The 13,864-nt window shown below is 54.7% G+C and overlaps 2 protein-coding genes across 2 annotated transcripts in view; both read left to right on the top strand.

Annotated features, from left to right (window-relative positions):
• The window catches only part of TMEM145 (transmembrane protein 145), a 7,292-nt gene extending 6,752 nt beyond the window's left edge, over positions 1-540 (top strand). The window contains exon 14 of the mRNA XM_015562198.1: positions 191-540. Coding sequence (XP_015417684.1) covers positions 191-288 — 98 coding nt within the window. The 3' untranslated portion in view covers positions 289-540. The remainder of the gene's footprint in view (positions 1-190) is intronic.
• Positions 541-627: 87 nt separating this feature from the next.
• The window catches only part of MEGF8 (multiple EGF like domains 8), a 42,468-nt gene continuing 29,231 nt past the window's right edge, over positions 628-13,864 (top strand). Inside the window, exons 1-10 of the mRNA XM_006761081.2 lie at positions 628-1,832; positions 7,320-7,483; positions 7,718-7,924; positions 8,951-9,131; positions 9,211-9,299; positions 9,838-10,253; positions 10,669-10,814; positions 10,936-11,058; positions 13,210-13,364; positions 13,677-13,796. Coding sequence (XP_006761144.1) covers positions 1,646-1,832; positions 7,320-7,483; positions 7,718-7,924; positions 8,951-9,131; positions 9,211-9,299; positions 9,838-10,253; positions 10,669-10,814; positions 10,936-11,058; positions 13,210-13,364; positions 13,677-13,796 — 1,788 coding nt within the window. The 5' untranslated portion in view covers positions 628-1,645. The remainder of the gene's footprint in view (positions 1,833-7,319; positions 7,484-7,717; positions 7,925-8,950; positions 9,132-9,210; positions 9,300-9,837; positions 10,254-10,668; positions 10,815-10,935; positions 11,059-13,209; positions 13,365-13,676; positions 13,797-13,864) is intronic.

Below are 13,864 nucleotides of genomic sequence, written 5' to 3'. Positions count from 1 at the left end.
TGAACCCCAGCACGCCCCTGCCCCATGGGCCGCGCGCCGGGTCCCGGGCCCCCGCTCTATCCCAGCCCCAGGCTCAGCCACCCCAGGCCTTCCCGCCCCGCCCCACCCCGCGCGCCCAGGTAGGGGTGCGCGGTGTCCCGCTCCTCCCCTCCCCCTGACTCTTGTGCCAAACGGTCCCGCGGGAGCCGCTCTCCCCGTCCCCTCCCTCAGCCCCTGCCCCGAGCGCCGGATTCTGGGCTCCCGCTGTTCCGTGACCTCCGGCCCCCTGGCCCCCTCCGAGACCTTTGACCCCGCCGGAACCCGGAACACCAGTGAGGATCGCCGGGACCCAGCCCGTGGACGCGCCGGGAGGACTCCGCAACCCCCAGCCACTGCTCCTGGGACGGATACTGTGAAGCTGGCCGTGACTCTGAAAACTTCCCTTGGATCTGTGACTTCGGACCCGTGCTCTGTCACCCCATCTCTATCCCGGAGACCTCCCTCAGGTCCCCGGAAGAAAGACCTTTTCCCCTTCTTGCCAAAATAAAAAGGATTCGTTGAGTTTGTATCTATAAGATGGCCTCTTTTACATTGATGATGCTCAGAGACGCGGCTGAGCAAAACCGTTCCAGACTCGGGACCTTAGTGTGTCCATCTGTGAAATGGCCTCTTGGGAGAGGCCTGCATAACCTGACCCAGAATCTGAGAGCACCCGAAAATATGAATCCTTTAGTCCTGTACTGCACCGCTCTCTTATTTTGACCTTCTCTTCCCCAGTCAGAGATAGAGACGCCCTCCAGTGGCGGATACTTTGTTCGGGCATCTGTACCCCGAGCTTGGGTTACAATTTTAGCATTGCGCATGTGCAATCCTCTCTTTTTTCACAGGCCAAGCCGACCTATGCTGCGCATGCGTCTGGGTACAAATGGGCGGGGAAGTTTCCGGAAGTCCCTTTTGTGGAGGGGTAGGGTTTGGGGTTCCGCAGTCCTCCCATGGCCGCTCTGACCTTAGGCTCCGCGACTTCTCGCCTCCTCTCCCAGCCCCCAGTCCTCCCACCGCGGCCGCTCGGCCCCGCCCCCTCGCCCACCCCGCGGTCTTCCCGGGGCCGCTCTGGCTCGAGAGTCCCTTCGTCTCTGTGATCTGGCCTATCCGGCTCCGGAGGGAGGCGCGGGTGGGTGAGCCGGGGAGTGAGTCCTGCGTTCCAGGCCCGAGCCGGTGAGGACGGGCTCCGCCCCCGTCGGGAGCCTCTCCCGGCCCGGCCCGGCCCGCACCCTCTATGGAGGCCCTCGTCCGGCTGTAGGGCCCCTCGCCTCATGGGGACCCACCCATTTCTAAGGTCCGGTTTGGCCCGTAGCGGTCCGCGTCTTTAATTGCTGGACATCGTGTATGGGGTCAGCCAGCCTATGGGGGCCTGTGTCTATAAGGGACTCCCACGGTCCCTAGGGGTCGGCCCTGCCCATAGCAACCCCGTTTACAGGGCCTATCATGGGTCTGTAGGGTCCACCTTTCGACTTCCAGAACCCTTCAACAGAGGCAGGTCCCTGCGCGGGGCCTGCGACTCCTGGGCCTCCCCGGGCTACCAGGCCATGTCCCGTCCATAGAGGTCGCATTTTCGGCATCGGTGGAGGGTCCGTGCCATCTGTAAGGGTCAGTGCTGGAGGCGGCGATGGCCCTGGGCCGGGCTCTGGCCGCCGTGCTGGCTCTGTGTTTGGCCATGCTGGGGCCGATGTCCCCTGGGGCCCGGGCTGGGGACTGCAAGGGGCAGCGGCAAGTGCTGCGGGAGGCCCCAGGCTTCGTGACGGATGGTGCGGGCAACTACAGCGTCAATGGCAATTGCGAGTGGCTCATCGAGGGTGAGTGGGGCAGTGCGGGTCACACACCCAGTCATTTGCTAATTCATTCATTTGCGAACTCATTCATCCATTCACCACATCCCCAGAGTCCTTTTCTGTGCCAGGCCCTTTGCTCTAAAAAGCAGCCCACCTGAGCCCTGCCCTGCAAGGCCTTGACGTCTGGTGGGGGAGTTGTACCCAGAGCTAGGGCATCAATAGGGGTATTCTGAGTAATTGTTAGGAACTTGGGCTCGGAGCCCAACCGTCTTGCTTCAAATTTCGGATCCACTTCTAACTAGTTTTGTAAATTTGGGAAGGTGGCTTTCTTTTTCTGAAGTTCAGCTTGCCCTCCCCCAAGTGGGGATAATAATAATACTTCCGACCGCTCCACTCCCTCAAAGGGTGGTTGGAATGAAATGAGAACAGGTTTTTAACATGCCTGGCAAATAGTAAATGCTCAGTACATGATATTAGGGTTATTACTGTTGTCATTTTTAAAGTATCAATAAAAAGCATTTTTTTTTCAATCATTCATGTGCCAGATACTATATTTGCTACTGAGACATAGCAGAGACCAAGGCAGTCCCAGAAGTCCCTGATGACTTGAGGCTTGGGATCCAGTGGGGGAGACAACACATTAATAGTCAGTCCAGAGTAGTTGGTACTGTGATGGAGGAACCCCACAGGTGTGGGGGATCCTAGAGGAGGTGCCTGGCCTGGGGGCCAGGGAGAGCAGAGGGCTCTTCTGAGAGGAGATGTCTGAGCTGAGAACTAAAGGACCAATAGGAATCAGTCAGGAGGAGGAGGAAGAGCAGTCCAGGAAGAGGGAACAGCCTGTGCAAGGGCCCCAGCCCTATCCTCATGGGTTTCCAGTCCAGTGGGGGAAACACACTTACCTTCCAGGAGAGGGAAGCCCAGAGGAAATGTCTGACTTAGTTTGGGCAATAGCTGAGACCAGAGGCATATGTAGGAGGGAGCATAAGAGCATTCCAGGCAAAGAGAACAGCCCGTACAAAGGCCTGGATGCAGGAGGGTATGCTGCTTTTGAGGAAGTAGAAATGCAGTGTGTAGAATGCAGAATACAACAAGATAAACCATGAGCCAGAAGCTGAGGCTTGAGGGGAGGCAGAGGGTGTAGGACCGTGTGATTTTGAACTGTGTCCTTAGGGCAATAGGGAGGTGGAAGAGAAGTCCAGGAAGACTTACCTTGGCACGGATGTAGGAGCTGGCCCCCAAGGAGAGGTGGGGGTCCCCCAGGGGAGGTCTAAAAAATATATATTTTTATTGATTTCAGAGAGGAAGGGAAAGGGAGAGAGAAATATCAGTGATGCGAGAGAATCATTGATAGGCTGCCTCCTGCATGTCCCCGACTGGGGATCGAGCTCACAACCTGGGCATGTGCCCTTGACCCGAATCGAACCCCAGGACCCTTTAGTCTACAGCCTACGCCTATCCACTGAGCCAAACCTGCTAGGGCCATGCAGTGGTTTTTCAACAGGGGAAGGACATGATCTAATTTATGTTTTATATGTTGTTTATCTATGGCTGTTGTGTGGGGTGTGGATGAAGCATGTTTCTTGGGCATGTGTGTCTGTCCCTAGCTTTGGGGGCTATTTCTGTCTGTGGGGTGGTGAGAACAGAATGGGAAGTATGTGTATGTTTTGGGGGTATATGATATCTCCTGGCCTTGAAGAGCCTCAGCCTGTTTGTGGACACAGTGAGCCCAGGTCTGAGACAGAAGGAGGTACAGGGTTGGGTAGAGGCGCCTATAAGGGAGTGAGAGGACACTGCTGGGGATCACAGAGGAGAAGCCACTGGAGCAGGGTTCTGAAGCATGCATAGGAGTTTGTTTACTGGGTAAGAACAGGGAACAGCCTCTATGAAGACAAAGAAGAGGTTGGTGTCTTAGGAGCCACATATAGGTTTTTCTGGTCTGGCTAGACTGTTAGTTGAAAGGTGAGGAGGGGACCAGAAGCAGGGGAAGAAGGGCCTTGAATTGCACTCACACCAGCTTGGCTTTGCTCTTGGGATTGAAGGGGAGCTACAGAAGGATTTTGAGTAGGAGTGGGACTTTGCTCTCAAGCCAAGTGGGGGCAAGCTGGGAACCTGGTGTGCTAGTCTTGCAGGAGAGGATGAGTTCTGACTCGGGCAGGAACTAAGGAGGTGGTGAGGCGGGGAGGGCACTGAGAGATGTTTGTGAAGTTTCACCAATGAGACTTGGGGGCCTACTGGCTGGATGTTGGGGTAGGGGGGAGTCTGGGAGATTTCCAGATCCCATTCTTCCCAAAGCCTATCACCTTTGAAACCAACATATTCCCCTACCTATTAAAGAAATAAGCCACTTACTTTTGTACTAAGTTCACATTTTATTGTGCAGTCCTAATAATATCCTCATGAATAAGAGGCTTTTGCTTTTGAAGAGCAGGGGGTTTTGTGGTTGGATCTCTTCTGGATGGCATGGGGGTGGGCCCATGTTGGGCGGAAACAGGAGACCTTGAACTTAGGGAGGAACTTGGGGAAGGCAGATGGTGCCAGAGGCAGGCACTTAACAAAGATGTACTTGTTTTGAGCTTTATAGTTTGGTTGAGGCTGGTAAGACTGGGAGTTCTTGTCTGGTCTGGGTGAATGGTTCTGCGTTCCCCAGACCATAGCTCGGGTCTGTTATGATGTTCTCTGGGGCTGTGGTCATTGCCTGAGGGAGGGCTGCCAACTTCATTATTTTGTCTTTTGTGCATTTCCTCATTCTTTCATCCAGCATTTCCCATCCCTTGCTCAGTGCTAGGCTCTGTGCTGGGTAATGTCAGGAGGGAACCCAAGATGAGTTAGGTCCAGGCCCTGCCTGTGGGCCTCCTCAGCTGCAGGGGAGACAGACCTGGCTACAGATGGTCCTGGCTCAGAAGAATGAAGGTTATGATGGGAAGTGAGAACCCCTAAGAGGGGTACCTAATCCAGCCAGGGGGTATGGGGGAAGGCTTCCTGGAGGAGATGGGGAAACTTGCAGGCAGGCAGGGAGAATGTGCTCCAGATAGAGGGAGGAGCATGTGCAAAGGTCCAACACCTGGTAGAGCTACAAGCAGTGGGGTGACGTGAGACCAGGTGAGACTTCAGATGTCAGTTAGAGAGCTGGATTTTCTCCTGAGAATGGTGGGAGCCACGGTGCTTTTGGGCAGCGAAGGGCCAGGGCCAGATGTTGAGTTGGGAAGGTCACTCAGAGATCCATGTCAGGGCAAGATGGAAAGCTGAGAGGCTAGGACGGAGACTGATCAGTGGTCCCGGTGAGACCACAGGCCTGGGCTGGCACATTAGCGTCACCGTCTCGAATCTCCACTCTAGCCTTAGTGGGTGGGGAAACTTATCCCCATTTTACATGCAGGAAACTGAGGCTCAGAGAGCCCATGGCACTGGCCCAAGATCACACAGCTAGTGAGTTCTCTGTGAACATCTCCAGTATGCAGACTCTACCCCCAGGCGTGGCGGAAGGGGCTGGCCCAGGGTCTTCAGCAGGTCAGGAACAGAGCTGGAACCCAAGTCTAGTTGCCCTAGCCCAGAAGACTTCCATGAGCTCTTAGTGTGAGGTGTGGGATGAGAACCTTCTGGAACCAGGACCTGGCAGAGAGCAAGAATCTTGACAGTACTCGAAGTAGCAGCACTTAGGACTGCTAGGCCCCACTAAGCCCTTTATGTGCATTATCGCCTCTCATGCAGGCACAGTCATGTATCAGCTGGGGCTGCAGTCGTCTGAACACTCACTCACCTGGGCTGGGCATCCAAGAATCCTGCTCAGGGCTGGCAGTTGATGCTGGCTGTCAGCTGAAAACTCAGCTGGGGCTGTCAGCTCGGATGCCTACAGGTGGCCCCTGCGTGTGGCTTTGGCTTTTTATAGCACGACAGCTATGTTCTGAGAAGGAGCATTCTGTACCGCTCAGGTAAAAGCTGCAGAGCTTCCTCTGATCTAGCCTGAGAAGTCCCAGAATGCCACTTCTGCTGCTTTGTTGGTCAAACTAGTCTCTGAGGCTCTTCCCAGATATAAAGGGCAGGGCCTCAGCCTTCCCCTCTCACTGGGAGGAGTGGCCAGGGTGTGAATCCACCACAGTACCATTATGTCCTCACTTGACAGATGAGGAAACCTGTCCAGAGAGGTTAGGTGACGTGCTCAGGGTCACATAGCTAGTAACTAATACATGGCAGAGCCAGGATTTGAGTCCTGGCAATATGGCTCCAGAGTCTGCCCTTAGGTACCACAGTAACAGAGAGGTGAGACCCTGGGTGGCCAGAGAAGAGCTGTGGTGCTCTGAGGGTCAGCCTGTGTGCAGGGGAAGGAATCAGCCTCTTCCCTAGGAACACTATTCGGCCTGGAACCGGGAACTTTCACAGAGGCCCTTTTCCATCTGGGATATGCCTCTCTGCTCGGGCCTGGGCCCCATCCCCCAGGCCTGGGTGTGTCTGAAGCTAAATGAGTGTGGAATCTAATGAACAAAATAAACTGATCCAGAGAAATAGAAGCATAGAACAGACTGCAGAATCTCAGAGGGAAGGTGGGGGAGGGTGGGTAGGAAGAGAGCAACCAAACAACTTGTACGCACATATGCATTGCCCGTGGACACAGACAAGAGGGTGGTGAAGGCCTGGAGTCAGGGGTTGGGACCGGCTAGAAGGGATCAGTAGGCGGGGGGAGTGGGGGGGAAGAGGTCATATGTAATACTTTCAACAAGTTTTAATTAAAAAAAAATGAGCCCGGCCTGCATGGCTCAGTGGTTAAGCTTCAACCTATGAACCAGATCACAGTTCGATTCCCGGTCAAGGCACACGCCTGGGTTGCGGGTTCCGTCCCCATCAGAGTGGGTGTGGGAGGCAGCCAATCAGTGTTTCACTCTCACATCGATGTTTTTCTCTCTCTCCCTTCCTCTCTAAAATCAATAAAAACCTATCTATAAAAGCTCAGCTGGCATGGCTCAGTGTCAACTATGAACCAGAATCATTAATGAGCTGATCAATGATTCTCTCATCATTTTTTTCCTTTTTTTCCCCTTTATTGAATAAGATATTACAAATGTGTCCTTATCCCCCCAATGTCCCTTCATCCCCCCAATCCTGCCCTCACCCTCACCCCCTTTTGCCCACATCCATCACTTATGATTCTCTCATCATTAATGTTTCTATCTCTCTTTCCTTCTGCACTTCCTGTCTGAAATCAATAAAAAAAGAAGAAGAAGAAGAAGAAGAAGAGTAAATGGGAACAGCTCTGTCTGGGCACTGAGATGGGCTTCCTCTCTCAGCAGGTCCATTGCCCATCTGAACAGTGAGGGTGGTCATCCCGACCTCAGGAGTCCTTTCCAGGGCTGAGACTGCAATCCTCTGAGCTCTGACCTCCCTGGGCTGTGAGACGAGGAGCCTCAAACACAGGGCATCTCATTATGCAGAGCAGGGTCCGGTGTTTGTGGGTGGTCTGCGTGAAGGTGTGGGGCGAGGGTTCACATCTGAGCCTGGCCCCTCTGTTTCCCCACCCAGCACCGAGTCCCCAGCACCGGATCCTGCTGGACTTCCTTTTCCTTGACACGGAGTGCACGTATGACTACCTGTTCGTGTATGACGGTGACTCCCCCCGCGGGCCCCTGCTTGCCAGTCTGAGCGGGAGCACCCGACCCCCACCCATCGAGGCTTCCTCTGGCAAGGTTGGTGGGGCTGGGCCGTAGGCTGTGGCTGGGGGATCTCGGTGCAGTGTGGGGCAAGTGGGTAGATGCACACAGGGAGGGACAGCGAGACATGGAAGGGACATGGCATCAGGCAGAAGGACACAGGGACAGAGAAAGGTGGAGAGAGACAAAGAAAGGAGGTGGGGACTTCCAGTGGGCAGGATGGACCACCTCCCGGTCAGGTCCCTGAACCCTGTCCACTTGTGCCTACAGATGCTGCTGCACCTCTTCAGCGATGCCAACTACAACCTGCTGGGCTTCAATGCCTCCTTCCGCTTCTCCTTGTGCCCTGGGGGCTGCCGCAACCATGGGCAGTGCCGGTCCCCGGGGGTGTGTGCCTGCGAGCCAGGTTGGGGGGGCCCTGACTGTGGCCTGCAGGAGTGTTCGGCCTACTGTGGCAGCCATGGCACCTGTGCCTCGGTGAGCCTGTCCCCCGGGCCCTGGCCTGTGACCACACCTGCTGCTCCCATCTCCTGGATCTGACTGCCTTGTCTGACTCCCCCGCCACTCCATTGACACTGACCCCACACCAGCGACCCTGCTCTCATCCGCAGCACTGCCTCTCATTCCGGATTTCACCCTACCTCAGTGATGGCGAACCTTTTGAGCTCGGCGTGTCAGCATTTTGAAAAACCCTAAGTTAACTCTGGTGCTGTGTCACATATAGAATTTTTTTGATATTTGCAACCGTAGTAAAACAAACATTTATATTTTTGATATTTATTTTATATATTTAAATGCCATTTAACAAAGAAAAATCAACCAAAAAAATGAGTTTGCGTGTCACCTCTGACACGCGTGTCATAGGTTTTCCATCACTGCCCTACCTGCTACTCCAACCCCACCCCACCTTCGCCTGGGGCCCCTCATCTGCCTGACCCCACTCCTGTTCTCATCTACAACTCACCTCTCACCTTGCTTCCTCTTGCCAGGCCTGACTCCATCCCCCCACCCAGCCACGCAGTCTGGCATTATTCCCCCGGCCATGACTTTGACTTGCAACCACTGACTTGGGCCCCAAGACTTGCATGTCTATCTTTGGGACTGGATCATGCCTTGAGCCCTACCTGTCTTGACCTCCCCAGATCTGAGCTCTTCTAGCTCAGACATTGACCTCACCATCTTTGTTTGCCAATCTGTTTTCCTTCTGTCTTCATTTTTCCCTCTGGTCTTTCTCTCTTTTTCTCTTGGTCTGTCTTCTTTTCTCCACCTCTCTGCCTCCTCTGGTTGTGTCCCTTTTTTCCACTATTTATCTGTCTCCTTCCTGTCTCTGTCTCTCTCCCTTTGCTTATATGCCTCTTTATTTTCGCCCATTCTCTCCTTCCCTGTTCATCACTCTCCTTCTCCCTTTCTGCTCCACGTCTCTCACTCTGGCTCTGGGTCTCTTCCCCCTTTCTCCCTCCCTCTCTCTCTCTCTCCCCTGCCTTTGTGTCCCCTTCCCCCTAGCCCCTGGGACCGTGCCGCTGTGAGCCTGGCTTCCTGGGACGTGCCTGTGACCTGCATCTGTGGGAGAACCAGGGGGCTGGCTGGTGGCACAATGTGAGTGCCGGGGACCCTGCCTTCCCTGCCCGTGTCGGGGCAGCTGGTGCCTTCCTGTCCCCACCAGGGCTGTTGGCCGTTTTTGGAGGTGAGCAAATGGGTGTGTGTCTGGGGTCTGGAGGCCTGGCAGCCTGTGGCCAGGGCTTGAGACCATCCTCCTTTCATAGGCCAGGACCTCAACAGCGCCTTGGGTGACCTCGTGCTGTATAACTTCTCTGCCAACACCTGGGAGCGCTGGGACCTGAGTCCTGCTCCGGTATGGACCCCACCTCTGCCCTGCCTGGAGGCGCCTGCCCACTCTGTCAGCCCCAGTAAGGGCCTCCCAGAGCCGCCTCTTCACCTATAGCCCCTCAGCCTGCAGCTTGATAGGGGAACACCTCCTTTGTCTCTGCTTTCCGTCTCAGATTTTTTTTTGTCTTTCTTTATATCCCTTTCTACATCTTATCTTTCTGTGTGTCTTGTCTCGCTCCTGGTCCATCTCTCTGACCCTTGATCCTTGTGTCTCCTCTCTGGACTGTATCTCTACTTCTCTGTTTTTCTCTGTCATTTCTCCTTCTGTTTCTGTCTCCCTGGCTCTGCCTTCCTTATTGTGTTTCTTTGTTTCTCCTCTGCTTTATTCACATGTGTCTGTCTGTCTGGGTCTGTCTCTCTTCTGTCTTTGCATGCTCTTTGTCTTTCTCTCTGTGTCTATCTCTGTCTCTGCATCTCTGTGTCTGTGTGTGGCTCTTTCTGTCATTCTGTGTGTCACCATCTGTTTTCCTCTCCATCTCTGTCTCCTCGTCTCTTCCTCACAGGCTGCCCGTCACTCCCATGTGGCTGTGGCCTGGGCCGGCTCCCTGGTGTTGATGGGCGGCGAGCTGGCTGATGGCTCCCTCACTAGCGACGTGTGGGCCTTCAGCCCTCTGGGCGGGGGCCACTGGGAGCAACTGGCACCACCTGCCTCTAGTTCCTCGGGGCCGCCAGGCCTGGCAGGTCATGCAGCCGCCTTGGTGGACAACATCTGGCTCTATGTGTCTGGTGGCCGCACCCAGCACGACCTCTTCTCCTCTGGCCTCTTCCGTTTCCGCCTTGACAGCACCAGTGGGGGCTATTGGGAGCAGGTGATTCCGGCAGGTGGGCGGCCCCCTGCCGCCACCGGCCACTCCATGGTGTTTCACGCCCCATCTCGAGCCCTGCTGGTTCATGGTGGACACCGGCCTTCCACTGCCCGGTGAGTGACCTGCCTCACAACCTCTGCTCTGCAGGGCCAGGCCTGGCCCAATACCTGGGCTTCGTCTTCAGTGGGCTTTGCCAACCGATGGACTCCTGTAGGCATTCAGTCACTCCTTCCTTCATTTATTCACTCATGCACGCACCCACTCAATCTCTTGGTCACTTGCTTCCCCACACACTCCCACTGTCCGTCCATTCCACCAACCCCTTCTTGGTGTCCAGCTCTAACTAGATTATGCAGGACCCAGATATAAGTCTAACCTGGGTCCTGTCCATAGGAGCTTCTAGTTCTGAGGGGACATAAGCCCAGTTACCTCCGGTCTCCACCCTGAGTGATTATACAACTTGAACAGCCCAGAGGAGGGACAGAGGCCCCTTGTGCCCTGAGCCCTTCCTTCTGCCTTCCCCTACAGATTCTCTGTGCGGGTGAACTCCACTGAGCTCTTCCATGTGGATCGGCGTGTGTGGACAACCCTGAAGGGCCGGGATGGGCTGCAGGGCCCACGGGAGCGAGCCTTCCACACAGCCAGTGTCCTGGGCAACTACATGGTGGTCTACGGTGAGGAGGCTTCCTGCCTGCCTGCCTGCCGGGGTCCAAAGCAACCCTGAGCTGAGGCTCCTTGCGCGGGTGCCCCACCTCCCCCAGCCTTGCCAGCTGTGCCCCTTCCCTTCTTTCCCAGGAGGCAATGTGCACACCCATTACCAGGAGGAAAAGTGCTATGAAGATGGCATTTTCTTCTACCACCTGGGCTGCCATCAGTGGGTGTCAGGGGCTGAGCTTGCTCCGCCAGGAACGCCTGAGGGTGAGTGACCCCTCTGTTTTCCTGAGGGGCTCCTGGAGGTCACACTTCCCCCCACAGTGAATCTGGGCTTTGGGCAAGAGCCACCTGGGTCCTTGTCGGGGTGAGCCAGACATGCTATTTGAGCCTGCTCAGGGGGCAAGCCTGCACTGCAGACGGGACTAGGGCATTGTTGTCATGGAGATGGGAGGCAGTTACAGCTGCATCAGACCTAGGTTCCAGTTCAGGTTTGTCAGTTTCCATAGGGAAATGCCCACGAAGAGGTAACTTTTTCAGGGTCACACAGTGGGCAAGGGCAAAACCAGGATGGCTGGCCCCAAAGAACTACCTGTGCAAAAGCCATAATTAGGGGGTGTGTGGAGAGCCTTTCAAACTCATTAGATCAGGTTCCTTCCTCACTGTGCAAAAGCCATAATTAGGGGGTGTGTGGAGAACCTTTCAAACTCATTAGATCAGAAAGGGGGCGTATCATTTCAGGGGACTGTGGACTTCCCAGAGGCCCGTCTGTTCTCCGCACTCCACTGAACAGAAGAGCAAGGACAGAGGAAGGGTGGACACTTAGAGGGAAGGTCCCCAAGGAACCTTGTGTAGCCATCAGGGATAAAGGCTGGGCCTGACATTTGAGATCTCCCATCCAGGACTCCTCTGCCTGTCCCTCTCCCTCTTTTAGGCTCCTTTACTGGGCAGGCGAGAATGTGAGATTTTTGGAAGTCTCTTCCTCTTCTGTAGTTTGTTATTCCCTGGACCAAGACCCAGCTGCTTACAGAGCATTCGGGTTCAGTAAGAGGGTGGGGGAGTCATCAATCACTGATCACTTACCTGTCGGTCAGGACTCTTGGTTGTAAGTGACAGAAATCTAACCCAACCAGCTTAAGCAAAAGGGAGAATTTCTTGGCTAACTTGAGTGAAAACTCTGGCCAGCTTCAGGTTGGGCTGGATCCAGGAGCTCATATGATGGCATTAGCCATTTTTCTCTCCAGTTCTCGCTGAGTTTATTTCAGTCTCCAGCCAGCTTTCCTTTTGTAGATGGTCACCAGCAGCTCTTGGATGATATTTTACCCCTTTAAAATGCTCAGAGGGGCCCTGCCGGTATGCCTCAGTTTGCTTAGCGTTGTCCCATGCACTGAGAGGTCGAGGTTTGATTCCCAGTCAGGGCACATGCCCAGATTGCAGGCTAGATCCCCAGTAGGGGGGCATGCAGGATGCAGCCAATTGATATTTCTCATCCATGTTTCCCTCGTTCCTTTTCTCTTCCTTTCTCTCTAAAATTAATAAAAACATATTTTAAAAAAATTCTCAGAGGGAAGAGAGTGTTCCCCCCCCCCCCCAAGAATTATAGGAATTGAGTTCCATCCTGAACTAATCACTGACACTGATAAGCCTGGGCTAAAGCCCCACTTTTGCCCGAAGCAGGTATGGCTTGACTTGAACCTTGTGGACTGGAAGAGGGAGAAGGTTGTTTTCTAGGGGAAAATCAGAGACTGTCCCCAGAAGGGAGGCTACTGCCAGGCAGACAAAAAGCAGGTGAGAGCCAGGCAGCTCCGTAAGGGCAGAGAGCACAGAATCGGAGACTTCGAGTTTCTGGCCCAAGGCTACCCTGCTAGCCAGTAGTTGATCCGTGATTTAAACTCAAGTAAATGTTAGACCCAGGATTTGAACCCAAGTTTTTCTTTTTCTTTTTTAAATATGTTTTTATTGATTTCAGAGAGGAAGGGAGAGGAAGAGAAAGATAGAAACATCAGTGATGAGAGATAATCATTGATCGGCTGCCTCCTGTATGCTCCCTTCTGGGGATCAAGCCCACAACCCAGGCATGTGCCCTTGCCTGGCATTGAACCGGGACCCTTCAGTCCGGCGCTCTATCCACTGAGCCAAACCAGCTAGGACGAACCCAAGTTTTTCTGACCCTAGAGATCATACTCTGTCTGACAGGTGGCTTGTGTAGGGTTATGGGAGGCCAGAGGAGAGAAAGGACGAGCTGGTGCAGGGCCAGGCAGGCTGGGTGGGTTTCCATGGGCAGGTGGTTTGAAGCAGGAGCTAGGAGACTGAGCTGAGGCTTAGGAGAGCCAGTGTAGTCCTCTGGGCAGGGGAGCCACCAAGGAGGGACCGGAATTGGGGGGGGTCACATGTCCTTGGGGGTCTGTATTCTTCTAGGCCGAGCAGCGCCTCCCAGTGGTCGGTATTCACATGTGGCAGCTGTGCTTGGTGGCAGTGTCCTGTTGGTGGCTGGTGGGTACAGTGGCCGGCCCCGTGGGGATTTGATGGCCTACAAGGTGCCCCCCTTTGTGTTCCAGGCGCCTGCCCCAGACGTGAGTATTGGGGTGATAGGGAGAGGGTGGCTGGGGAGGAGGCGGCGTGATTCCCACAGATGAGAAAGTTGGGAGTCCTTGGGATAAACAGTGGGAGTCCCTAGGTTCATGAGAGGAGGGATGTTGGCTCCCAGGTTCAGGGGAGGAGGGAAGGAGGCAGAGGGGCAGTATTTCCTGGCACTGGAAGAGGATTGGACAGGGATCCTCAAGGTGCTGAGCAGTCGGGGTACCCTGAGATGATCAAAATGAGTGGGAATCTAGGAATAGGCCCCCGTCTGAGGAGCCCCTTCCTCCACCCCCATCTCTCTACAGTACCATTTGGACTATTGCTCCATGTACACGGACCACAGTGTCTGCTCTCGAGACCCCGAATGCAGTTGGTGTCAGGGGTCCTGCCAAGCTGCACTGCCTCCTGGGACCCCCTCAGGGGCTGTGAGTAGCTGTCCTCACACTGCCCCTTGCACAGAGACCATCCCTCAGTGTCTCCCTCCCTCTACTGA

The sequence above is a fragment of the Myotis davidii genome, unplaced genomic scaffold, assembly GCF_000327345.1.
Source record: "Myotis davidii unplaced genomic scaffold, ASM32734v1 scaffold1577, whole genome shotgun sequence".
Classification (NCBI taxonomy): Eukaryota; Metazoa; Chordata; class Mammalia; order Chiroptera; family Vespertilionidae; genus Myotis; species Myotis davidii.
This window is presented reverse-complemented; position numbering and strand designations above follow the sequence as displayed.